Genomic DNA, 27,239 nt, shown 5'->3' on the forward strand with positions numbered 1-27,239 from the left:
ATGGGTCTGTCTCTGACCAAGGAGACAAGGTGGCCCCAGCAACACCATGTGAGCTTCAGGGGCTGTCTTCTGTCCCCTGTTTGCTAGCCCTGCTCTCAGCCTTCACCAAGACAACAAAAAGACTGCATAAAGCCAGGAATGCACCAGGAAGCGAGCCCTGGGGGGAGGAGGAACGGTTTTTTGGAAGGCAGAGGAGTGATGTCTCAGGAGGGGAGGAATGGGGAGAAGATGGAGATCTGTATTCCTCAACTCTCTGTGCCAGTTACCCCCCAAGAGCTGGCACCTGATCTTGCTGTGGGTGGCACCCCACAACAGCTTTGTCCCCTTGCCCATGAGCTCACCTCTCTCCATCATGCCCGGCACTTCCTCTGCCACTTCCACTGCTCCCACCAACACAGGTAACATAAACCAACTCATTCCTTCACTTTGGGCAAGCAGAATTCTGCATTGCCCTCATGGCCAAGAGGCTCTGAGCCCTCTGCCAGCTGGGGAGGGCGAGTTTGCTGCAGCAGGGAACCAGCCACGTTTGAGGTGCCTTGCCAGGTCCCTGGAGAAAAGTGGGAGACGGAGTTTGCCACCCTCTGAATCAACAGAGATCTGCCAAATCGCACCTGCTGGGCTTATGCTGCTGACATATCTTTCACTCCAAGGGCTGCATGTTTATTTGTCAGCTGTGATGAATTTTTATTGTTTCCTGGGTGTGTGAATTCCCACATCCATTCCCAGGGCAAGGAGCACCGCATCTCCAGGGGGTGAACGGCCACCAGTGTTGACTTAGCAGTGCATGGAGCAGGAGGTAAGCGCTGTCCTGCTGCTGGGACCCAGCGGGGCCCTGCACTGTGCACCTGCTTCTTGCCTGGGGCTGCTGCAGCAGGGCTGGGAGCCAGGGGAGCCACGTAGCAGTAGGATGTGTCATCCCCTGGGCTGTGGGCAGGGACAGTGGTCACGTCCCCAGGGAGGAATACACCTCTGCAGCTTGTCCCGGGAACAACGGGGAGCAGAGCAACTCCTGCCTGGACAGGATTGGGCAGCGAGAGAAGGACTGCCACAAATGCACTCAAGGTATGGCCCATGTTTGAGGTGCAGCTGCTGCAATCCTGCCCAGCAATTGGGCTGGCCACTGCAGTTTGGGGTGATCCAGGCTGGGTAATAACACCTGACAACATCCTGCTGCCATAAGCCTGTGTCATTCTAGTATGTCCAGTGGACTCGTGGTAGCTCATGGCTGTTGGGAATGGCTTACTGGTTATATTTGCAGCCCCAGGGTGAAAGCTTTCAAGTGTTTCCAAGTGTTAATTGCTGCAGATACAGCACCATGGGAAGGAGGGGTGAAGGGCTGGGTAAGGCAGGTACTTGGGGTTGGGCTTCCCATGTAGAGGAGGATTCCTGGTTTGGGAAGACTGGAGACACTGGCTGTATTTGCTTCTTAGGCTGGTATTTAATACATTTTAGGATTAGGTGACTGTCTTTTGCTTTCAGGTGCTGAGGTGTTAAGAGGGAGAAGTGTGTGGGTGAGTGTAAATCAGCTCTGTGCAGGGAGAGCTGCCTGTTTGTACCTGGGGATTTAGGCTTCCAGATATTTAATTTCTGGTAACTGTACTTCAGCTTGTTGAAACATTTCAGTCTTGAAAAGCCTCTTGTGGATAATGAGCCTGCAGGGAGGCACCGCACCCAGGGAGCCTCAGACTGGGGAGCAGAGGTGGATGGGGGCCTGGTGTTAGCAGTGCAATTAATGAGCGAGTAGGTAGCCAGCATTTGCAAGAAAGCTCTGGGAGAGAGGGGAATAAAGCAAAGTGAGAGAGAGGTTTTGTTGCCTCCCTTGAAACCAGGATCAAGCAAAGCTTACCTGAGTTTTAAATGTCCCATGTGATATGTCATGGGGTGAGGGACCACGGATGGTGGAGTTTGGGGGATGTAGGAGATGGTTCTGCTTTGAGGTCTGGAGTCTGCCTGGAGAAGGCTCTGGAGTGGCTCTGCCAGCCCCAGTAGGAACCTTTTGTGATCCTCCCAAAGCTGCCCCAACAAAGGAGCAAAGGTGTGGTGTGACCCATTCTCTGTGCCCTGGTTCAGGGGGCTGGTGCTGGAGGGTGCCCCCCTTGTCTGCAAACCAGGATGAGAAATGTCCCTGCTGCACTGAGGACCTGGGTTCAGAGTTTGATGTGTGACAGGGTCCAGCCCCCGCCTCCTTCCTGCCCACGTCCTGGGACACAAGGTTCCTACTGGGGCTGGCAGAGCCATTCCAGAGCTGGCTGTGGGGCACAAGCCTCCTCCAGGCAGACCCCAGACCTCAAAGGAGAACCATCTCCTACATCCCAGTGGGTGTCACCAGTGGATAAATGGACAGGAGAAAGGACCACTGGTAAATGGACACGAGGGGGAATGGGAGGAATCCTCACACCACAGAGCCGTGTGGTGGCCCCACTGATGAACCATGGACACCAAGCTCCTGCTGGCAAACGTTAGCCACCATCCTGCCTGGCTTCTGCTCCCCACTCACACCTTCTTCACCCTGTTAATTATTACAAGGGAAACAATGAAGGCCAATGTGCACCAAAGTCCAGCGTGAGTGAGAAAATAAGCAATTTGCTCACAGCCATGAGCCAGCCGACCACGGGCACCACGGAGCTGCCTGGGCTGCCAGGGGACACGGCAGCAGCCTTTGCAGTGGCAGACATCATCGTCGTGGTTCTGTACTTCGCCTTTGTCCTCGCTGTCGGGATATGGGTGAGTCCCTGAGGGGGCCGGGGTAGGGTCTGCCTGAGCCAGAGGGGCCTTGCTGCTTCCTGGACCCCTTCTGGGTACAAAGGGGTTTGTCTGCAAATGGCATCCTCTGCACAACTTACTCAGGGCATATTTAGCAAATCTGGGGGGTGACAGGGATCCTTCTGTGAGCCCTCATACAGGGACAGCCATATGGGGACACCATATGGGAACAACCGTGGGATCATTCCCTGGAGGTTGTCCTGGGAATGATGCTCAACTCACATCGGGGTGTGGACAGGCAGGAGGCAAAAGAAAAGCCAGGGTTGTGCTGGAGAAGACTGAAATGGACCTTAAAAACTTCAGAAAGATTGTTGCTAATTATTTGTTCGTGTTGCTTGGCGAAGGCCTCTGTCACAGACACCTACTGCGTTCTGCTTGGCTGAACTGCTTCTTCTTTCCCAGTTGGTACATTCGTGGAGAAGTCATCAAACAGGTACAAGCAGCTTCCTTCCAAAGCACGATTACCAGAAACCTGCACAAAGAGAGGCAGAAGCAGTGGGTGAAGCCTGGCATACTTAACAGATCCATAAAATTCTTTTGGAGCTGGTGCTGAGACCAGGCATTAAGGATTCTCCTGGCTTGGTCTGACTCAAGGGTGGCTGAATGGAGGAAAACACTTTTTCCTGTTCTTTTTCCTGTGCTTCCAGTCATCGATACGAGCGAGCCGGGGGACCATTGGAGGCTATTTTCTGGCTGGACGATCTATGACTTGGTGGCCTGTGAGTGAAATGCTTCCCTGGGTTCCTCATGGTTTGAAAGCAATTCCAGATGTAAGAGCAGGTCTGGTGAGGGGACCCAGTCATGACATGTGCTGGCTGTAGTCAGAGATGAAGGGGACAGGTGAAGGATACATAAGGAACCATCCCACACATCTTTGCTGATGGGCTGCAGCTTGGAGCTGCCGGGCCAAAAGGGTAGCTCAGCATCTTCAGGGGTTTCCAACTCTCAGTTTCTCTGCTAAAGGCAGCAATAAAAATGTTCCCATTGATGAAAGTTAGGGAATGCTGGCTGCCTAGCTGGGTTTGAAACTTTTTGGCCTCAACTCACCACTGATGTTCCCAAGTTAAGAGAGCATTAGGTAATCTAGGAATGTGTCATCCAGTAAAAAGCATTTAGACACTGAATTTAAAATAATCTCAAATCTCAGGACTTTCTGAGCCCTTGCTATTTAGAGCAGAGTTGAGTTTATTGACTAACGATGTAAAGGATATAAAATTCAAACCACTGAAGTATAAATCTTCACTATGAAAGAAAAAATAATCTATTGAAGGTGCCTTTTCTTGGGAGTGAAAGGTATACATAAAGATAATTTAGAGTTTGAAAGGAATAAAAATCCACAGGAATAAAGATTCTTCTCGGCCGATGCCAGGCTCTAGAACCATATATCTCTCCAGTGAGTTGTGGGTAACAGAATGCACTTCTCTACCAAAACACAGTTTTTTCTTTTCTTCCTTTGGCTGTGAGTTGCCCATAAATTCATTAGGCTAGATTTTCAGCCTCTTCCACAGAAGACACATACACCTCTCTAAAATCTGTCATTTCTTAAATGTTCTTTATACTTCTGTCTCAGGCAAGTGACGTTTAATGGAAAAGCTTAGCTTGATGGTTTTCTCTAATTAGGAGGGGGAAAATTAAAAGATACTAAAATCGAATATTTTTTCCCTAACCTTGTTCTTTTAAACAAGATTTCTGGGTTTTTTTCTATTAAAAAAGCCCCCAAACAAACTCCAAAAATTTCTCACTGCTTTTGGCTCCAGCCACAGGTGGCTACAGAGGCTGTTGGATACAGGTCAGCTCTTGGCTCTTCTGAACCGTTTTAGGTTCAGAGCAACCTCTGATGCTGTTCACTTCCCAGATTTGTTTGTCAGAGCTGATTCCACCTCTGCAGCTCCCCTGCAGGCTCTGCTCCTTGTGGCCTTTGCCTTGAGTATGACCAACATTTTATTATTGTTTTTATGGGAGTGACAGGTTTCAACCTCAACTATGCCCTGATATTAAATTGCTGCACCTCTGCAATGTATCTTCTGTATTTCTGTGTCTGATCTACATATCAGGAAAACTGCTCACATTTCTTGAGAGCACGGGTTGCAAAGTCCTGTTGCAGCAGCTTCTTTAATCAAGAGTTTTCTCCAACAGGCAAGAAGGCAGAGGCAGTGTGGGTGTTGATGTCATCCTAATGTTTTTCCTTGCCCAAAGGTGAGAAGCAGAGCAGCTTCCACCATTCTTTGTTTCACATGAGGCAGCAATAAGGAGAGAAAAGCTGCTCGTAGGTGGTGTACCTAAAAGCAAACTGTAGGATGAAAGGGCTTGACTTGTCCCTTGGGTGGTTTTGTATTTGACCCTGAGACAGGTTTGATGTTGGCATGCAGAAAGGAGGTGAGGCTTTGTGCCAGTAAAAGCAGTTATTAAGTCAGATAGCCTTTGCCCTGTTTAAAGAGCCTTGGAGCTCTTCCAATTAGGGTGTCAATGAGCCATGGCAGAGATGGCCTACCCTGCCCACAGCCTGCAGTTAAAGCTAACCTGAAGCAAGAGCATTTTCCAGCCTGCTGCAGAGCTCCATAGCTTTGAACCTACCTTAGACACTAAGCACAAAGACCTGCGTGCTCCTAGCACGCCCATGCTGCGGTTCAGGAATCTCCTCCCTCAGCAGGAGCTCCAGGAGAGCACTCCTGTCACCATGGCTGTGTGAACCCACAGCACACATGTTCAGAGCAAGACTCAAAAGAGGCTGTCAGCAAGACACGGGGAGGTAGAGCAAGGGTCAGCAGGGTCAGAGATGGCACCTTGCTGACTGATTAACAAGGGAATGGAGAAATCTGTCGCGTTTCATGGACACTGAGAAATCTGTGGTGTCACCAGGCTCCCCTCCCTCTGCTGTGCCTCTGTAACAGGTGTGCTTCTCAGGAGAACCGCTGGCAAAGTGAGCCCTGATTCTGAGATTAAGCCTTGCACTGGAGTGGGGGCAGTGGAAGGCAGCAGGAACATGCTTTAAGATATAAAAATGTAGGGGTTTTGAGAGGTGAAGGAAAACTCAACTCCCCATTAGCACCCAGCTGCCTAATTACAAGGAGATGAGATCCTGGGGAAAGAGAGCTCCTGAGGAAAACACTTGGACTGATACAGAAGTTGCTCAAAGTGACTTTCTCAGTTTTATCCCTGTGCCCTGTGTTTCAGATTGGAGCATCCCTGATGTCGAGCAACGTGGGCAGTGGTTTATTCATCGGCCTGGCGGGCACTGGAGCAGCTGGGGGCCTTGCTGTTGGGGGCTTTGAGTGGAATGTAAGAGTCAGTTCTGCTGTCAACTAAGCATGTCACTGTTTACAAAGGGACTGGGGTTTCTCTCCCAAATCAGGTATTTAACAGTATCAGCAGCAACAAGTGCTCAACTCTCAAGAGAGAAGCCTCCAGACATTCTGACATCCTTGGAAACATGAGATCTTTATTTTAGTTTAAGTGGAATTCACTAGAATTATTAGCTCTTTGACCTTCTCAGTGGTACATGGCCTTATTTTTAAGCTTTAGTCTGCACTCATGAAGATTAAAATAAAAGATAATGCTGGAAATGTGCTTGGATAATCACAGGATTCTGGGTACAGGGAGTTAAAAAAAAGGCAAAAAGAAGCAGCGTGTGCTCCTCTATTCAGTGTAAATCCATGAGAATCAGCAACACTCTCTTCAGCTGGCAGCTGCCAAAATGTGTCATCTCTGGGGTGAACATCTGTGTGTGAAGGCAGGTCTCATTCTGCCCTGTTGAAGTGGCCTGGAAAATTGCCACTGACACCACACAGAGCATGAAAAGCAGGCCCTTGGTGTGTGATGCTAATGAAATTTCTCAGCTGATGAGGAGTGGGATTAGTGCCAGCCTCAGAAGAAGCATCATGCACCTAACTCTGAGTCTCTTGCCTACCTCAGCAGAGTGTTAATAGTGCCGGGTACTTGCCAAGCACAGGCAGGGCCCACCAAAAGCTCTTTCCTGGGGTATGTATTCACTGCACTGTTTTTTTCTAGACCATTAAGGTCACCTTTAAATCCTTGGAGAAGAAAACAGAGAGTGTGTTCAGCCTAGTGCATGTAGGACATAACAATATTGCTGTAGCTAAAGGAAATCTATTCAAGTCACTTTAGAAGCTCATGAAGACAAGATGGTGTTTCAGGGCAAATCCAGCTTCATGAGTTCAGATTAATTTATTTCAGATTGGAAAGAGAACTTAGATATGCCATTACTCTCTCCCTTTGCCATGGGACATCGCTCAGCTGGAGGGATCATATGAGCATCTTTCACCACAGCCAGTCTCTGCCACTGCAGGAGCCACGGCTGTTCTCCTCAATCAGTCACAATCTCTGCTCACAGGAATCAGTTTCTTTTCTGAAAACTTGAATAACTGATCAAAATAAATGTAATGATGAAAGATAATGGCCTGAGACAACCAGGAGGTGAGGTTTGATAATCCAATGGCTTTCATTTACCTTTAAGTTCTCCTGTTTGGGCTTTTTCTGGGAATTGGAGAAAAAATACACGATGGGAAATGCCTTTGCACTTTCCAGAAGACTCTTCACCTGTGGCAAAGCAACTAAAGTGCCTCTTTATCTACCAGTGACAGGAGCACATCTGTGCCAGCCTGCAAGGAGAACATCCCAGCAGAGTCTTGCTGTTGCTTATTTTTATGCTCTGCAGGGACAGTCTGCTGCCTCAGCCTCATCACTTGCTAATCAAGCAACAAACAGATGCTCCCATCCTACTCTGAATCCCTTAACTCTTCACTGCCACAGCATCAGTGGTTTCAGAGGCCAACAAACACCCTACCATCTTTCAGAGAACTAGAGCAACAGAATACATCACCTTGCTCAAAAGACCAGGGAATGGAATAGGATGTGACACCCATGACAGAGAAACGCAGGGCTCAGGAGGAGAACTTCAAAATATTCTAATTGAATTGTAATAATTCCGCCAGCTGCTGGCTCATCTTTTGAGCAGGGAGAAAAAGTCAGTCTGCTTCTCAAACACATTGCATGGCACTGTACCTTTCTGCTTTCTTAAGATGGCCACTGAGAGAACAGGAGAAAAAGCAGTTCCCTTGTGTTGAATCCTGTGCCTTTATTCTCTTTAACAGGCCACCTGGGCACTGCTGGCTCTCGGCTGGATCTTTGTGCCTGTTTACATCGCAGCAGGAGTAGTCACCATGCCTGAGTACCTGCAGAAGAGGTTTGGAGGGCAGAGGATACAAATCTACATGTCCGTGCTGTCCCTGATTCTCTATATATTCACCAAGATATCCGTATGTATCCAACTGAACACAACCCTGTGTCTAGGGCCGGGATGGGGCATCCTTGTACAAGGCAGGGCTGCTCAGAGAGAACTCAGATGTCCTTGAAAGGACCAGCTCAGCTCCCAGGAACAGTAGCAGTGTGTTAGTGTGCTGCTCCTGCCTCTGTATTGATCATGGAGACCTTTCCTAAGAGAGAGACAGAGCCCTCATTAAACAGCAACGCACAGTGAGAACTTTACAGGGATGTGCAGCTAATTACTAAACAGTGTAAGTACCACAGGCTGTCTGCCTACTTCTCCTCTTCTATCACATCAAACTTTAGGCAACAGAGACAGAGGAAGGGCAGCACTACCCCATCTGAATGTTTGGCTGGCTGCATCTTGTAGGGATGAAATTCTCTTAAATGATTGTAAACCTGCTGTTGTTCTTGCAGCTGAGTTTTCAGCATTAGGTATTTTATGGTTGTTCCTCTCTCTTTCTCTCACTTGTCTTACATAAAAAGGGTACAGTGAAAGGGAGGTAAGTTCTGGCTTAAGACAAAACTCAGTATCTTTTCTGAATTGCTTGTAGCATTGTACCCTGCTGGTAACCAAAAACCAGTGTAGCCTGCTGGGTATTTCCCTCTTTTAAATGCCATTCAGAAAGAAACAGAAGTTATGCTCAGATATTTACTACCTATGCCCTTGGAGGGAGAGGAGTGCATTTGAGAGTCCATTACAGGGACTGAAGATGTCAGTCCTTTGTCTCCAGCTGGTTATCCCAAGGTCAGTAGAAGCCAGTTTTCACTAGACACTGCTGAAGTATTCAGATGTCAAATTGCCTTGGGAGACACTGACTGGAGATAAGACACTCAAGTGGCTTCAAGGTCCTTCTCCTAGGCTTATTATGTCTCAGGTCCTGGGAGGGACATTAAGAGGAATTCCAGGCTGGGAGTGTGGGATAGATTTCCTCCTCTAATGGGCAGCTCTTGGTCATGTCACCCACTTCTGACACCTACTGCCTCCAGCTTGGCTCTGCGGGATCAAAGCATTGCCCCTGGTGGCAGAGTGAGTGAGGTCTTGCAAAGAGGCGCTTGAAACTTCTTTACCTGTGAGGGATAAATGGCAACTGTCTCCTGCAGCAGCCCACAGTGAGCACAGCCACACAGCCAAGGTGTGAAGCAGAGCTGTCTTTCAGAGTGACCTTCAGCAGAGCAGTATTTGCCAGTGCTTTTCAGAGCAGGACCCTGGCCCTCGTCACTGCTGTTTCATCTCAGTGGTTTCTCCTCTGTGCAGCCAATTCACGCGTGGCTGACGGATGTGGCTGGGGGAGTTTATGGCCATGACAGGTGCTTTCTATTAAGCAGAGCTATTGTTTGTGGAGAGCTCATTTAGCGGCTGGCTGGACAGCAGGCACTTGGTAACAAGAAGGATTTTTCTCCCTGTGCTTTCTGCCCAAACATAGGTTAACAACCAGGGCACTGCAGAGTCTTCTTGGCTTGCAAAGAAAACAGAGATCTCAATAAACAGTGTTGTCAGAGGACTGATCCGGCATGGCTACAGAGGTGGTTGTGTTTCCTGCTGGGAAGCCAAGCCCCAGAAAGGGCAGTGACTCCCGTGGTGGTCTGGCTGTGCCTGTTGTGTCTCAGGCTTGCAGAGGTCAGGGGTTGCACTGGCTCCTTGCTTTCAAGGTGCTCATTTCAGACACTGCAAACAGAATTCTTGTCCCATCCCTTCTGTCTCCCTTGATAAAGGTCCTCACCTGTATCTCACCCCACACCAGATTTGCAGGTGTCCTTCTACCTGCTTTCCCAACCTAAACATCTCCCATATCACTGCCTGCAATTTTGAATGATGTTATCTGTGTAATTCCAGGTTTCACCAGGTTCTGGTGTCACTCTCTCTGCAAGAAGGTCCAAACAAAACAGAGCTGATGGGGGTTTCTGTATTTCTAGTGAGGTCCTCAGCAGGTATAACCTGTTTTTCTGGAGCCACTCTAATATGCTGAACTGCACAAACAGAAAAGCCACCTGTTGACCTTCTCAGATAAACAAATCATGATACACGACATCAGTGACTCTTTAGGAGTCTTTCAAGAGGGAGTGTCTCTGGACCATGAGGCCATGAAGATGCAGCCCTGGGAAGAATAAGGTCTCTGCTATCTCCCCCTCTTTCTCTCCTGTGTCTGCCTGTGGATGCATGGGCTCTGGTATCCAGGGATGTCTTCACAGTCACCAAAAGGAGCGACAGTTTCCACCAGTGCTTCTCTGTACCAGGGAGGATTCTATGACATGAAGATGGACATTATTTTGATGACTTTTTGGTCCCTTGGTGTAGCACCTTCATTTTCTCCCTCCCTCTCTCCCAGACCCTGAAAGCTCTGACCTGGAGGAAAGTTTTTCCTTACAGCAGAACAAGGTTCAGAGCCAACAGCCCCAACAGCTCTTCTCCTCCCCTTCCAGTTCACCTTCGTGGTGTCCTCCCCTGTCAATGCTTTCAGCCGCAGAGGGCTGCAGGCTGCTTTATTAGATTTCACTTGCACGAAGCACAACTAATGCCAGACTGCCCTTGGGTTTTTTTTATTCCAGACAGACATCTTTTCCGGAGCATTGTTCATCCAAATCTCTTTGGGCTGGAACCTCTACTTGTCCACTGTGGTCTTGCTAGCAGTGACTGCTGTCTACACCATAGCTGGTAAATAGCTGATTTTAAAGGACACATTATAAGCTGGAGCCTAGGATGTAAGTTTCCCATTTCCTACAGAGCAGAAAGAGTATTCAGGTCCTGGTCTGAGGGAGAGATTGCCCCAGTTGCTGGTAGTACCTGCCCTGTCACTCCCAGCTGTTGGAGACCTTTAAGTCTCCCTCTCTCCCCTCTTGGCCCAAGGGAAAGTGGTATGGGGGTAACACCACAGCTTTAGAGGATTTTTTAACACTGCACAAGGCTCGTGGCTCCCTCTGTGCAGGGTGTTACCACTGCCCATATTTGCTATTTTGTTGCCTTTCTGCAAAATTAGCAACTTTAGCTGTTAAGTTACTGAACTGCCTCCAAGTCCTCTCATGAACATGGAAAACCCTTCATGCCATTCGTCATGGGAGGGCTTGTCACAGCTGCGGGCTCCAGGGGACCAGCTCAGTGCCAGCTTCTCCCAGTGGGTCTGTCCTGAAATCCCAGGGCTGGGGCTAGAGAAAGCTTTTTTCCAGGTGAAGTGCCTGTTTCCCTGTGCTTGGTGATGCACTGACTGCTGTCTCTGGTTCTCCTGGCAGGGGGTTTGACTGCTGTGATTTACACAGACGCGCTGCAGACCCTGATCATGGTGCTGGGAGCTTTGGTCCTCATGTTCATAGGTAAGGGGAACCTGCAGTGGCACCACGCAGCAGTTTAGTGGTCCCAAGGCCACTAGTCCTTAGCAGGGTGCCTCACTCTTTCATGTGTGGTGCAGAAATGAGTTTTAACCACTCACAGAAGTGGTGCCAGCACAAGTCTCATTCTCCAGCCATCATACTTGCTTCTTCCTTTGCACTAACAGTACGGAGGTGAGGCTCTGGGTAATTTCACCTCGCTGGAGTTGCCAAAGAGCTTTGGAACACTGCATTCTCAGAGCCAAATTCAGCTCTCATTAAGCCCATGTCAATTCAGAGTAATACTGCTGACTTCCGCTGTCGACTTTTGGAGTTACTGTGGGTTCATGTGGGCATAACCGAGCGTTATAAAAAAATTAAGACCAATTAGGAAATGAAGTCATCAGTCTTTGTTTTAAGCCTTGTTGGCAAACAGAAATATCTAAACCATGTATCTCTTTTTTCATGTTGTACCTTTCTGCTCTAGCTCTTGGAGGGTGTAAGTATACTTTACTATAAGTAAAGACTAGATGCTGATGACATTGCAGGGATTAGGATCATGGAGATTTTCCTGCATTGAACATCTTCCAGAATGTGTTGTTTAAACCACAAGGACTCTGGGCAAAATCCAGCTGCCTTCTGTAGAAACCTTGACTGCAAAAAGCAAGGGTGGAATGAAAAGTAAAGGAGATAAGAGGAAGATAAAAGAAAAGTAGTCACGAGACTCAGATAAGATCATAACTTTGCAAGATGCACCAGCCCTTAAATCACTGGCATTTTCTTTACAGGATTTGAAAAAGTTGGTTGGTATGAAGGACTTCAGGAGAAATACAGCACAGCAATACCAAAGATCACAGTCCCAAACACGACCTGCCACCTCCCACGTGCAGATGCCTTCCATTTGTTCAGGGATCCCATCACAGGAGACATTCCCTGGCCTGGCCTTATATTTGGTCTCTCTGTGCTGGCTCTTTGGTGCTGGTGCACTGACCAGGTAAATAAAATCTTTCCCTCAGCAGACAGACCACCACAGTGTTATTTTTAGTCCACTCTTCAGTCTGTGGTTCTGTGAGCTGAAAAATCCCTGTGCCTCAATATGCAGGAGTTGCTACCTTTTTTACTGGTCTAGACCAGAATGTCTCACTCCTTCCACCTTCTCAGCAAGCTGCTAATTTTATGCACTTCTTAGTGCAGTAAGAACAGGTTATTTTCATCCTTCTTTTTCCCACTGTGGGCTGGTGAGTACTGGGTGTCTTCATGCAGTTATCATGACAAGGATATAAAAATATGAATCTGGAGCTGGCTCTGCTGTGACCTTGAGTGACCTGCAGACAATATTTCTCCATTCATAGTCCCAGATGTCTCATGTCCCTTATTCCTTTCCAAGCTACAAACCAGGAAAGCTGCGTGTGTATCTCAAGACGCGGTGCTTCTGGACTTCCAGATGGGATAATTATGAAACCCCACCACTGAGCTTTTACCAAAACACCCACAGTTTGCTTCATTCTGTGTCTCTTGCTGCCATACAGCTGCTGTCTCCAGCCCACAAGGTGGCTTCATTTCAGTCAAGGGTGAAATTATTCCTGTAAAGGAAATTTCCACGCTGCCCTCTCCTGTAGCCTGTGGACTGAGCTCTGAGCAGTGGCAGCAGGCTGCAGTCAGCGAGGTGGGAAAGCTGTCCTTGGCATGCAAAACACCCTGGGATCCTGTGGGATGAAAGTCATCCATGAGAAGGAGAGACAGAGAGAGAATGGACCCCGCTCTCTCTGTTGTGCTTCTGTTTCATTCTCTGCTCCCTTTCTGCACTGATTGCAGGTGATAGTCCAGAGGTCTCTCTCTGCCAAGAACCTCTCCCATGCCAAAGGTGGATCAGTGCTGGGAGGATATCTGAAAATCTTCCCTATGTTTTTCATTGTCATGCCAGGAATGATCAGCAGAGCTCTTTACCCAGGTAAGCCTTCCCATCTTCCTTGACACGGGGCTCCATACCAGCTGTGAGCACTAATCCCACACAGGTCTGCCAGCACTTTTACACCTTAGAAACTGCTGTCCTGCAGGCATGTTCATAGAGATTCCTGTTGCACCGTGGTGTTTCCAAGCCCTCCCTCTACCTCCAGTTCTCCCACAGTGGCATAAGCCACTGAGAGTAGCCATAAGGGGCATAGTTTGCCATTGGGGTCATTTAGCTCCATGCTGTGGACATTGCATCCATCTGTCTGTGTGGAGGCAGTCAGTGAAATTAAATTCATGGAGCACTGAGGTTGTCCTTCAGATCTTATGGATTACATCCATTAGGTATTTTGGAGAGTTTTAGCAGTCTACCATACAGATTCATTCAGGTCTTGGTGGATTAGGCTAAACGAGCCTCCCTTATATCCCAAGGAGTTCTCATTGCTGGTGTCCCCAGAGCCTTCCCCTTCCCAGGAAGGATACCTTGGTTAGAAGGACCACTCCCAGAGGAAAGAGCCTCTCTCCCAGATTTCCTAAATATGAGTAAGTGAGCCTCCAGCATCCCTGGGAACCCAGCTGACAGGTTCATGGAAACAGTCCAGTTCCCACAAGTGACAAATCATCAAGGATTACAGTTACGCAACACCCAGGAGAGTTTTAGCTGTACCCTGAACAGAATTTCAAAATGTCATCCCAAAGTTTCACCTCTGTTATATGATATAAAATGTTTTTCAGCTCCACTCATTGTAGCTGTATTCCACCTCTGAATTTATATGAAATTGCACAAGGCATCAGGATTTGTTCTCTTGATCTAAACAGTCTATGGCTCAGTGGGGTTTGCACTGACTCCTTGTTGTTCCCCTGTGCTACACAGATGAAGTGGGCTGCGTGGACCCAGACATCTGCAAGAGGGTCTGTGGAGCTGCTGTGGGTTGTTCCAACATTGCCTACCCCAAACTGGTGATTGAACTCATGCCTGATGGTGAGAAACACCCTTGTGGAGCTAGGCTTGAGCCAGGCTGTGCAGGGGGGATCAAGCTGCCCTCACCCATCCTAAGCATGTGGAAATCTTACTGCGGATTCCAGACAGCAGGATGGAAAAAGCAGTGCTCAGAGGCCCAAGGTCTAGTCCTGATTCCCCTTCTGTGTTTGTCTCTCACAGGGCTCCGGGGCTTGATGATTGCAGTGATGATGGCAGCCCTGATGAGTTCCCTCACCTCCATTTTCAACAGCAGCAGCACCCTCTTCGTTGTCGACATCTGGCAGCGGGTCCGCAGGCAGGCCTCGGAGCAGGAGCTGATGGTTGTGGGCAGGTCCTTACATTTATTTATGTCTCATTCTTCTCATCATCTGTTCTGGGTGCAGCATTTACATCCTCCAGGCTGCACTCACTGAGAAAAATCTGGTGCCTGTAATAGAGAGCAGGAGCACAGCTTGGGAAAGAGCATTGCATTTTCCACCTCCTTGGGTAGATCTGGTCAAGGAGAAACTCTGTGTGTTCCACTGAGCTGAGCAGATAATTGCCTTTCTTCTCTCTAAACTTATTATAAATTCTGCTTTAAATGTAACTTTTAGGAAAGCTGAAAGTGCTCTGGAGTCGTTGTCACCAGAGGTCTATAAAAAGGTGTTATTTTTGTATCAGACAGGAGTGATATGTTGCAATTGCTTCTTTTTTTTTTTTTTTCCCACGGAAAAGTGCAGAGCTGAGCCTCCCAGGTCTCAGTCTCTGTGGTAAGTTGTAGTGTCCTTTGCAGACGAGCTTTGGTGCTGCATTATATCAGGGGCATATAAAGTTCTCCTCCAGACAGGGGAATTTAGGCTGCATTCAGTGTGTTTGTGGAGCTTTTGCTCTCCAGTCACCAGCATTAAGTTCTAAACTTCGCTGAGGGGTGGCTGAAGGCTGCAGGCAAGCTCACACTTCACCATGGCAGAGTGGTGAGAGGACAAGTACCTCTTGCTCAGCAATATGGACAAACCTCTGTGACACACAATGCAAAGGTTACTATATTCACCTGAGACCCCAAACACAATTTTAAAAAGTAGCAAACAAGTTGGAATTTGGCAAGGGCAAGAGATTGAGCACATTACCTGCTTGGAAAGGTGGCAGAAAGATTGCTTCCATGAGCTTCCAGCATCCTCTTTCTGTCACATCCAAGAGCCAAGGTCATTGAGACCATATCACACTCTAGGACACACCAGGCTCACCACGGGAGAACAATCTTCTCTTTTCCTGTGTACACAAGGAAAGGTTCTTGAGAGTGATCTGTGGAGTTTTTCTTAGGAAATTCCAAGAGCAACTGGGAGTGTGTTTTGTTTAACTCTGCCTACAGAGTTAACACAATTTTATCCTTCTCTTTCAGAGTCTTCATCCTCATCCTTGTGGTCATCAGTATTCTCTGGATCCCAATCATTCAATCAGCCAACAGTGGAAAGCTCTTTGACTACATTCAGTCCATAACCAGCTATCTGGCCCCACCAATCACAGCCCTCTTCATCTTGGCAATCTTCTGCAAGAGGATTAATGAGCCTGTAAGTGAAGTGTCAACAACCAATTGATACATGTATTTAATTTGAGAAAATAAATAAGTATCTCTGCCCTCAGTACTTAGCCTTTGTAAACACGGAGCCAGTCCAGCTAAAGTGTGACAATTAGACAGCCTTTCCCTGGTGTGCATTAGTGGATCTTAGCCCAGGGTCTAGTGGGTGTGAGTTTGCTTCTAAGAAGTCCCTGCAAGTGCCACTTCTTGGCAGCCCCATTTGAAAGCATGAAAGGGAAGTTGTTCTGCCATTTAGGGATGACGTGTCAAAGTCTCATTGGAGGAGTGTTGTTAGGAGGAGATTCTTGCATTGTTTGTGCTCTATCTGCTCCATGTTCAAGGGCAGAGAGAGAAAATGAGGATTTTTACCTGAAAAAATTCTCCTTTGATGCACATCACTGTGGATTTCCATCAGGCATAAGAAGGCTTGGGAAAGAAGGAGAGGACAGGGAGAGGAGAGGGAGAACTACAACCAGAGTTAATTTGCAGTGACCTTTTCTCTGTGCTTGCCTTTCTCAGGGTGCTTTCTGGGGCCTCATGGCTGGGCTTGCTGTGGGTCTGGTTCGGATGATCATGGAGTTTATTTATAGCCCCCCGTCTTGTGGGGAGGAGGACAGGAGACCAGCTGTGCTAAAGGACTTGCACTACCTCTACTTTGCCCTCATCCTCTGTACCCTCACTGCCATTGTCACCGTCCTCATCAGTCTCTGCACCCCACCAATCCCTGAAGAAAAGGTAAGTGACTTGCAGTGACGCCCTTTTCCCAGAGCCCCCGTTTGGGTACCAAAAATCCCTGCAATCTGCCCTTTTCTGTTCCTCCAGTGGCTAAGAAATGGTGTGTAATGCATATGCTGCCAAGAAGCCCTTGCTCCTCAGCTCTGTCTATTCCCCAGGTTGCAGAGTGTTAATGCTGCTGAGCACTGAGTGCTTCAAATTGAGTGTGAGTTCCCATGCTGTGCCCAGAGCTGGGCAGACACCACAGCCCATCATAACTGCAATAGAAAGAAAAGAAGAAGGGGAAGGAGATGGAATCACATTACAGAGCACTGCTGAGGAGGAATTAAATATATCTAATTGTAGCATCTAGCCTGTTTCAACAGAGCCAGCATCAATCTTGCAGGCAAACAAGATTAATATCTTTTGCAACACGGGCGTTTAGGAAAATAACATTTTGTCCCAATGTGATCTCAATTAAATTTAATAACTTTGAGGGAAGTACAACTTTCTTTTACTTAGCACATTAAAATGGTGCAGAGTTGGGAGGTTTTATATTATAAAACCTTAAAGCAACTTTTCCCAGTCCCAAGTTTTAAAGCAGCTGCCAATATAACAAAACTGCCACCTACCTCTCAGCAAAGGTTACTGGATAGATTAAAAAGACCTATTTTTTCTTGTCTAACTGCATGGGAGAGAAAATGCTATGATGGCATCAATCTGTTGCTTCCTCATAACTTGTAAAGCATTAACCAGCTCCATCAATGTTTGATGGAATGTTATAGGTGTCAAAGACACCCCGCTCCTAAAGATTACATGAAAGCAGGTGCTCAGATAGCAGAGAGGAGGGGGGAGAGAGGCTGTCTTTGTGTCTGCTTGGAAATAAACTCTCAGCTTTTATTAGCTATCAGAGGATCCACATGGGAGAGAGAAATACTGGCAAGGAGACACCATTAGTTCTGCTGCTTACGTTGTTCACGGCTGCTCAGGGGTGGCCAGATGGTTGCCAGCAATTAATTACTGTGGTTTAATGAGTTCCCACTCATCATCTGACCTGTGATAGCTAAACATGTGCAGTGCTCCCTGCCCACAGCAATAGCAAGATAAGATGCATTAACACAGCACTGGCGAACAGTGAGTGTCACACCAGCAGTTCAGGAGATGGAGAAACTGGCCCCAGCACCTCCAGGCTTTTTAGTCTGACCTCAGAGGTATGAAAACATTTAAAGCATCTCCTAAGAGGGGGAGTTCAGGATGGAGGCCACTATAATAGAATTAGGGAGAGAGAGGTTACAATCTTAAGAGATTCCCCAGGGGAGATTTTCAGTGGTATTTCTACTGAAATGTGTGAGTTTATAGGTGCTGGAGGTAAGTGGCCTTATTTTACACATTCTTCAAAAAGACAGGGGTATGGCCAGGGAGGACAGGATTTTGTCTGAAGCAGCTGTGTGCAGCTATCCCAGAGGAACAAAGGACGAGATGTGGTGGCTGCCCTGCCTCAGGTGCAGCTGGAGAGCCAGGGAGGGAGGAGAGCTTGCTGAAGAGCAGCACTGGCCAGGAGCTAACATCAGCTGGACTTTCTGGGGGAAATTTTCTCAATAGGGATGTTCAGGATAGCCTTTTGGTATGTCATGGACCCCACATAGTGCTGAGCTCAGCGCTTGACCTCTGTGTGAAAGACTCTGCTGTAGAAAATGAGTGAGAATTAATGATACTGCCTGTGGCAGTGAGAGGCTGAACACAATCATCTGATATTTGTGATGACCATCCCGTGAGCCCCCTGTCCCTCAGTATCTTCCCACCACAAGGAAAATGGGATGGGCTGCCAGGAAATTTGTGCCACTAAGCAGTTTTTCCCTCTCTCCATAGCTCAGTAGGAATGGGAGAGTCTGTCCCCATTTCTTTTAGTCTGATTCCATTCAGTTTCTACTATTTATTCCTGATTTCAACAGGAAAATCTGCCCTTGTTCCTCAGAGAACAGCCAAAGGGAAGGTGTGGGGTTTGACTGAGGCAGGAGACAACATTGCTGGGTTTCTGCCTGTCTGGCACAAATCTGAGTGGGCAGCACTGAGACCAACATTTTTCATTTTCCTGGGTCAGACCCACCCCAGGTTTGCCTTAGACATGAGCAGAGGTGTGGGCTTGCACCATCACTGCTGGTGACATGGTTTCTCATGGTTTGTTCCCTCATCTCCAGTGAGTCTGTGGCTGTGCTGAGGTGGGTCAGGGACAGAAGGGTTTGGGGAAGGAAGGGCAGGAGGCTGAGATCAGGGTGGACATGCCAGGCTCTAACTCTCTGGGTAGAAAGTGGCACCTGGCCTTTGTGTTTGGCCACTATTTACTTGGCATGCAAGTGGGCAAATCTGTGGTGAAGAGCCTGAGTGTCCCCATGACAGTGTCTGGGAGGGGGAGGCTGTGCTGGTTGTCCTGGATGAGGATCTCTGAAGCTTTGGTGCTTCCTGGTTAATCAATTCCCTTCCTGAGCCTTGGATATTTCTCCTCTAAGACTCGCACAGGGCTGGTTCTGCTTGTCTTTACCTGCAGTGCTTGGAGATGGAATGATGAAAGACATGGTACAGGAGCTAGGAATTGTTTTGTCAAGCAAAAAGAGTAGAAAAATAAGCGAGCAAAGACAAAGCCAAGGAAATACAGTGATAGATCATATCTCAGCAGATGTAAATCAGCACAGCTCCATTGCCTTCAAAGACCAGGAACAGCTGTTGAGCACGGATATGTCGCTTTACACCAGCTGAGGATCTACACTGGACTACTTTAAATATTGAATCTCAATGCTTTTGAGATAGTAAATGGGCAAAAGGAGAAAAGAGATTTGTATCTGATGTTAGAGTGGTACATCTAATGTTCCTGGCTTTAAATGAATTACAATCTGAGAACTGCAGGCTGCAGCATTTTCTCCTGCTGTTTTGGACACTCTCCCATCCCTGTGGTGATTGATGCTGTGCTGGAAAACAAGTATGCAAGGAATTTGTTTGGTATGCTCCAGAGTTCATATGTCTTCATTGTAGGTAGTCCATATTGTGTCACGCCGTCCTTGAAAACCCTGCAAAAGAGCTTACAATTAAATTTGAGACTGTGAAGCTGAAACACAACTGTCAGGTGCCAGATGGCATTTTGGAACAGAAGGATTTATTCTAGTTTACAAACAACAAAAGAAAAACTTTGCTGAGTTCTTGCAAACTCCCTTGCCCAAGGAGACTGTGAGGGTGGAAAGGGAGGGGAACAGCGCACAAAGCACCGAGTGCTGCACCAGCAGGTCAGCTCGCCAGGGGTCAGGGCTCACCCAGACAGGCTGATGGATTGGCAATTCCACCCGGTGTACTCTGGGGTTGGGAGGTTTTCCTTGTGTCTTGAGGTGTGGCTTCAGTGGCTCCTCTTGGTGCACAGCTTAGGAGGAGCCCCAAGCCCGCCTGGGCTGGCCTGAGCCCACCCTGAGAGCTCCGAGGTGCTGCAGCTGGAGCTCCCACAGCATCATTTGGTGCCACTGAGAGCCAGACATGCTCAGCTCTGTGGGTGCTGACAGGAGCAAACTAAGGGGGGACACAGGGCTCCCCAGGATCCAGCACAAGGCTCCCTCCTGCTTCCCTGCCCTTGGACACGGTGGCTTCAGGCAGCACTTCCCAGGTCCCAGTGAGTAAAGCTGACACAGCTCCCCTGTAGGCAATTCTTAATTGTGAATTTGCCTGCTTTCTCCAGGCACCCAAAACACGTGGGTGATGGAGATGATGCCATGAGGTTCCCTGTCTCTATGCTGCTTTCCATTGGGAATTGCTTCCCTCTGGAGTCTGAGCCCCAGGTACACCCCAGCCTTTGCAGATTTTGCTGCAATGTGAAGAGACAGTGATTCAGGGACACGTGAGGAGAGGAGAGAAAAGGAAAAAAGTTTTGGAAATCCTTTAGTACCCTGAAACTTTACTGTGTTCCAGTGACATTTCCTAAGTGATTAAAAAAAAAAAAAGAATCCCCGAGAAAGATGAGGATCATCAAATCAAAGCAATTTAGCACTTCATGACAAGAAAGATTAGCCCTGCCCAGTGCTCATCTCAGTTGAAAATGATTTAAATAAAGCTATAAATCTTCTGGAAATTATGCAACATTTTGTGTCAGCCGGAAGCTTCTGCCTGGATTTGTGTGTGCAAAATACAAAAATTAAACTCACGTTCCTTTGTCAGTGACCCACTGGAGACGTTCATTCCCACATGGGCAGAGCAGGGAGCCAGCTGCTCCTGGGGCATGTGTGACTGTGCCTGCCCTGTTGTCACCAGGGCACCTTTGCACTGCCCCCCCTGTGCCCCTCTGCCAGGCAGCGTGGGCTGGAGAGGGGGGGCAGCCCCTGGACCTGGCAGCAGCATTTGGGAGGGATGGATGAGCCTGTCCCTGCTGCCTGGCCTGGCCAGGGCAGGGGTCAGGGAGAGCCATAGAGATCCTGGGCATGCCAAGGTCAGCCCCAGCAGCAGCAGGCCTGGCTCTACCCCAAATCCCTGAGGCCCTGGGGTGTGTAACACCCCCCAGCTGCTGAAGGGCCACTGAGGTTTGCAAGATTGATGTCTCCTGTGCACTCCTGTGTTCCAGGTAGAAGACTTTCAAGCTTGCTGTACAATAAGAGTTTCAGAACTTGGGCATTTGTAAAGCAGACTGATCGTCCTTTGTGACTTTCTGCAGAGACAGGCAATGTCTTGTACTGGCCCATCAGAGAAATCTGAAATTAAAATACAATCTTTTGAGGGTGCAACAGCTGTCTGTGACTGACTGTATCCATAGAGGGTATCTTGGCTTCTTTTTTGATTTATTTTTATTTATTTGACTTTATTCCCCTTCCCTTTTGGAGGGCTGTCTGGACAGACCATCATTATTTCAGATCAGTCTCATGAGCCTTGCAAATAGGGAGCTGCTTCTCCAGTGTCTACTGAAAGGTTACTTCTTGAAGAGACAGGGATGGAACAGATTATTTTAAAAAATGGAAGGAGAGAAACCAGATTATTTTACACTTTTTCCCAGCTTTTCAGCTCCAGCTGGATGGTACCAACCTTCTTCTCCAGCGTGTGGGCACATGTGCAGAAAGGAGGGGAGGGAAAATGGGAGACCACCCCAAACAGGACTCAGCACCACCTTGGACTAAGGAAGGAGATGACTGGGAAGCCACTTTGGGACTCACAGGCAGTGACCAGTTTCTCTCTGTTCCACTTTGCAGCTGGGCAGCCTCACGTGGTGGACCAGGCACAGAAAAGCACCTGCTATAAACCTGAAAAACTGCAAGAGTGAAGCAGCACAGATCAGCCCAGAACACCCGGTAGAAGCTGCGGCTTCAGGAGATACGGAGGAGGCAGGTAGGGGTCTGTCTGTGAACAAACACACTCCCGTGCCTGGGAGTGCACAGCCAGGATCCCATGCAAGTCCCAAAATCTCATGAGGGGCCACCTGGTGCATTCACTGGAGCTGGGGCTTGTATCTACAGTTTTAAGGATGTGACAAATGAAAGTGTTGTGGCTCTTGGTCCTCCCAGCCTACCTTCATGTCACAGCCCTTGAATGGCTCAGAAGAGCTGCTATTCCTGAAAAAAAAGAGCACCAAAATAGCAGCACAGTCTGAGGGGAAAAAGAGACCCTGGGAGCAGACATGTGCACTTTGAGGGCATCCTAGAATGAACCCACAAGCCCCACTTTTCTCATTTCCATGATGCTGATAGGATTTTTCATCTTCCCTTAGGATGTAAGCCACGGTTAAAACCCAGACCTTAAATAGCTGCGTGTCCTACCAGGGGTGTTTAATAGGAAGGAGGGCAGAGCAAAGTCAACTTAAAGAGTTGTCAGGAGACAGAACAGTAGCAGGAGATGCTACATAGGCAAGTTCTTTTCAGAGTGGACAGAGCTTTATTCTGCAAATCTATTAAAAAATGCAGCTTTCTGGTTTTGAGCTTAACCTTCGAAGGTTACAGAGCACAAACCTCAGAATCAAGACACACACAAGATTTCTTCACTCCTTCCATTTGCTGGTCAGTCCAAAGGACACTGGAACCAATCACAGCTAAGCTAAAAAGAAGTGAACATCTAACCAAGTCCCTTATTTTTGTTTCCCCAATAAGTAAGTACGCTTGGGTAGTAATAATAAGTAGAGTAAGTTTGGGTTTAAGTCAAATGCAGTAATTCAGCATTATTTTTTATTTCTTACCAATTCCTAGTTCACTAGCTCAGATTTTCATAAACAAATGTCTTGTTATTTTGGTGATTAGCAGAGATGAGGAATGAGATGTGAAACACAGCAGCTGACAGTTTAATGAGGGTTTGTTCTGGGTAACGCCTTTTTTCAAGGCCCAAAACATCCTGAATTTCAAAAAAAGGTTATATTTGGAAAGAACAGGGAGTGAAATACACACAGCACAGGACTGACAATTAAAACACACACTTCACCTGGCAAGCCATGTGTAATAAACAAGCCAGGATACAAGCCAGGATATCTCTAAATGGACCATCATGCTGTCAGGAATTTATAAAAGTGGATGGAATCTGGATTGGGGAGGAGAGGGAAGAGGTTTGTTAATTAACTAATGAGTGATTGGTGTTGCAATCAACTGACTGCAATCAGGCTGTGCTGTACATGATTAAGGGAGACTTTTCCTTTTCCTTTTCCTTTTCCTTTTCCTTTTCCTTTTCCTTTTCCTTTTCCTTTTCCTTTTCCTTTTCCTTTTCCTTTTCCTTTTTTCCTTTCCCTTTCCCTTTTCCTTTTCCTTTTCCTTTTTTCCTTTCCCTTTCCCTTTCCCTTTCCCTTTTCCTTTTCCTTTCCCTTTCCCTCATCATCTTGCATCTATTAGGGTGCCTCTCAAGCCCCACTCCAGACTGGCCAATGCACCTCCAAAAGATTGGGAGAAGGGAGAGAAGAGTCCCAGTAGATTCTAACAGCCATGTTTTGTCCCCCTCTCGCAGCAGCCAAGCCTCCCTGCTGGAAAATGGTGTATTTGTGGTTCTGTGGTCTGCCCACCAGCCCCACACCCACCCTGTCCCAGGAGGAGAGAGCTGCCCTGGAGCAGACACTCACCAGCATCGAGGAAAAGCCCCTGTGGAGGATTGTGTGCAATGCTAATGCCATTCTCCTGCTGACTATCAACATCTTCCTGTGGGCGTATTTTGGCTGAGCTGGGGTCGGGAATCTCATGGCTTTGGTGGCTCTCACCTTCCTGTCTAAGCTGGCAGCAGCAGGTGACAGAGCCCCTGGTGACAGGCTGCTGGCACATGGCAGCACAGCCCTTCCCTGGAGGCACTGCTTGCTGGGAATGGCTGTGGGGCTCAGTTTCTCCATGAGGGGTGACGAAGACTCGGCACTGGCCACATCTGGGATGCAGGGGATGTGTGGGGTCAGGTTTAAGGGTGCAGAGCTGAGCGCAGCAAGGAGCAAAGGCTTCGGAAAGCCCAGCTGTGGCATGGCTGGGGCCTATCTCAGGGCTGACTTTGCACTGCTGTGCTTTGGGGAAGGAGTTCTGGTTTACACTGGCAGGGGGAAGGAGACTTAAACACTACCTGTGGTTTTTTATATGGCCAAAATTCAGATGGGATCAGAGGGATTAACTCAGCAGTGACAGCCTTGCCTCCCACAGCCTCCCCAGCCACCTTTGTGGGACCCCTCCCACCCCACCCCTTGTTGGCATCAGCAGTGGGGACAGGGGGCTTCTTCCTGCTCCCCGAGCCCCCCATCCTGCCCCCTCTGCTGCACGAGGGCTGGGCTTACACCAGCCTGAGCCTGTTTGCTCACGGGACTGATGCTGCCCCTTAACAGCATTTCCAGCAATAAAGGTGCCTCGGTAATCAAGCCAGTCCTGACTGTGGGTTGTGGTGGTGACCTGTCCTGCTCTGACACACAAAGGGCTCCCTGGGACCACAGTGACCTGGCTGTGGCAGGGAAAAGAAAAATCCTTCCTTGGGGCCTGGCTCAGGACCTTGCTTTTTTGAGCAAGTTCAAGCTCCTCGGACCCACCTCAGGGCCATCACAGAAGGTGGCACAGCCAAAATCTTTGAAACCACGAAGAGACAGCAACACCCACTGTTAACATCTGTGCCTGGAGAAGGCTGAAAATGCCCACAGGGATGTGACCCTGCATCCAAAGGGCAGGTCCAAGTGACTGTGGGCTGTGTGGGGAGGTGAGGGCACACAGAAGAAGCACAGCACCATGAAGATGAAGAAAATGAGTCATGAGTCAGCAAGGAGGGAAGAAACAAGGCTCTGTTTCCACCAGGCATGGGAAGGTTGGGCCATGATTCCTCTGCTTGCCCCCAGTTTGGATGGAGCAGGATGGGTTTGTGATGGCCTCATGCAGGTTAGTTTAAGCATTCACTCATTCTAAGAGGAAAAAGTAGATTTCTTTTGAAGAAGGGAGCTCTCAGCCCCATGAGCTGCCCCTCCATCTCCACAGGAAGAGGCACATGACACAGAGCTTGTCTTGCCTTTCCACTATTCAGTTTCAGGCAGGAGATGCCCAGATCAGAGGGTGCCTCAAAATATTTGGAGAAAATCAAGTTACCAGCAGTGATTAATAGCTGGCAAATGTCTAATAAAAACAGGTACATTTTTAGTGCATTTAGAAATACCAGGGCTCTCACCTCCTCACCCTGGGCCACAGAGACCCTCAGCAGCTCTCAGCTCAATGGGTTTATTAGCTTTTTTGGACCACACATCCATGGGGACTGCAACACAGAGCAGGATGAGGAAATTGGGGCAGTTTTTCAAATGTTTGAGATTGTTTTTTTTCCCCAAGAAAAATTCAGTGTTGCAGAAAGTAGAACTGAATTTTGCTAAGCCTTTTTTTAATGACAAAATATTTTTTATCTTTGGTTATGTGATGAGTTTTTCCCCTCCCCATCTCACCCCACGGATCCTTGAAGGTAACTTTTCCTTTCAAATGATGATGTTGATGTTGGTTAAACAAAGTAATGCACTTTGAGAGCTGTGACTGCATCTCTGAGCTTGGCCCTGAGGAATGGAGACACCCACACTGCCAGATGCAGCCAGCTGTGCACCCTCAGGAGGAACACATTTCAGTGGGAAACTTATTTGATTTCACTACTCTGCTTTGATGCACTGAAGTGAAACAAAAGAGAAAAGAATGATTGGGGAGGGGGAGTCTGACAGGTTTTATTGAAATAAAGCAAAGTTGTCTCAAAACATCTTGACCTTTGCTTGTTTCCTAGGAAAACAGTGTAATTAGCTGAAAAAAAAATTAAAACCAAATAAATCAAAAAATGAAACCCCAGCTGAACAGGAGCACTGTGCAGCCTGGCTGTGGCAGCAGGGGATGAGTTGTGGTGTCCTAACAAGAACACATCTCTCTCAGGCTGTAACCAATATCCAAGTGCATTGGCAGCAGATGTTATTAATGATGCCAATACATATTTTCTTATTAATCTTCCATACTAGGCTTGTGTCTATCTGCAAATGATTATCATTCATTTTCCTGACAAATCTATCAAGATCATTTATTACTGTTCGGCAAAGGATCTTCTTTTAAACAAAGATTAATAACATTGCATTTTATCTGGCTGGCTGAGCCAAAGGAAATGAAATTAACAATGAGCCCTACAAACATGTCATCACTTTAATTTACCGGAAAATATTTTAAAATGTTATTTAAAAGAATATACGCTATGGTGGGCACAGTTTATTACAAAGGAAAGGAATCAAACCACAGGCATTTTAGCAGGGTGGAGGGTAAGCAAACAGGGCACTGTGTGTTCTCTGGTTCCTCGCACTGGAGTTCTGGGACAAGGAGGGAGAGGCACCCACAGCCCTGCTGCCACGCACAGATGGGCACCTGCCCAGGGGAATTGCAGCTGGAGGTCCCTGCTTGTCAGTTAAGGGAGATCCTAACCAGGATCACAGCTCTCACTGCTGCGGGGAGCACTGCCCTCCCTGTGTTCCTACAGAAGGGAACTCCACCAGGGTAAAGCTTGTGGGGCTCTGAGGGAGAGGAGGGCACGTGTGTGCTGAGTGCCAGCACCCTTCTGTATTTTTGGTCCCCAGGAGGAAAAGAAACAAACTCACTAAATTTACGTGGTTTAGTTGCCTTTCTTCTGCACTCTCTTCTAACTTGAGTAAAATAACAAAATGAAAATAATAACAACAACAACAACAATAATAATAAATATACACCTATCAAAATCCTCTTCCTACTTTTACTGGTACAGGTCTAGAATCCTTCAAGGGGAGCAGGGAGGCCTGTAGACATCCCATGGCTCTTTAACTCCTGCCTTGGGATCCTGTATCACACCTGAAGCCACCTTCATGCCTTCCCCGAGCTGTCTCGAAGGCAGCTCCAACAGCTCTGTGTGTCCATCTCCACCACAGCTCACAGGGGTGATTGAAGCGCGTTCCATCTGCCACAGGCTGGCACCGAGCTGCCGCTGCTGCCATTCCAGCACAGCCCAAGATCTCAGCAGCAGGAGCTGAAATTCCAGGCAGTGCAGGATCACAGCCCTGCTGGCCAAGCAGGGCCAGATGGCACCACCATGCCAAGGACAACAAACAGTTATTAAGTTGTCAGAGCCTGAAGCAAAGTCAGCCAGAGCTGCCGAGTTGGTGCCATCTCTGATTCCCAGGAACAAGCTGTCCCCAAAGACACTGCAGAAAGGCTCCTGGAGAGGGCACTTGAGCAGATCTCTGTGAGCCACAGGGTATCCCCCGAGGAG

General features: G+C 48.0%; 1 protein-coding gene across 1 annotated transcript; it reads left to right on the top strand.

Moving 5' to 3' along the window:
• On the top strand, positions 1-25,758 carry SLC5A9 (solute carrier family 5 member 9). The gene is made up of 15 exons (XM_048312998.1): positions 1-48; positions 2,464-2,724; positions 3,411-3,482; positions 5,938-6,042; positions 7,875-8,039; positions 10,597-10,702; positions 11,275-11,355; positions 12,138-12,343; positions 13,165-13,300; positions 14,174-14,281; positions 14,462-14,612; positions 15,660-15,828; positions 16,356-16,571; positions 21,761-21,896; positions 23,490-25,758. The coding sequence occupies exons 1-15, from the start codon at positions 1-3 to the stop codon at positions 23,696-23,698; spliced, it is 2,169 nt and encodes a 722-aa protein (XP_048168955.1). The 3' UTR covers positions 23,699-25,758.
• The last annotated feature ends 1,481 nt before the right edge of the window (positions 25,759-27,239 follow it).

This window comes from Corvus hawaiiensis, chromosome 9, assembly GCF_020740725.1.
Source record: "Corvus hawaiiensis isolate bCorHaw1 chromosome 9, bCorHaw1.pri.cur, whole genome shotgun sequence".
Taxonomy (NCBI): domain Eukaryota; kingdom Metazoa; phylum Chordata; class Aves; order Passeriformes; family Corvidae; genus Corvus; species Corvus hawaiiensis.

Excerpts from the sequence above, each read along its gene's own strand:
- SLC5A9 (XM_048312998.1), top strand. The coding sequence starts at position 1 with ATGGGTCTGTCTCTGACCAAGGAGACAAGGTGGCCCCAGCAACACCAT. Across the intron at positions 13,301-14,173 it reads CAGCAGAGCTCTTTACCCAG|ATGAAGTGGGCTGCGTGGAC; the intron begins GTAAGCCTTCCC and ends TGTGCTACACAG. Across the intron at positions 14,282-14,461 it reads GATTGAACTCATGCCTGATG|GGCTCCGGGGCTTGATGATT; the intron begins GTGAGAAACACC and ends TGTCTCTCACAG.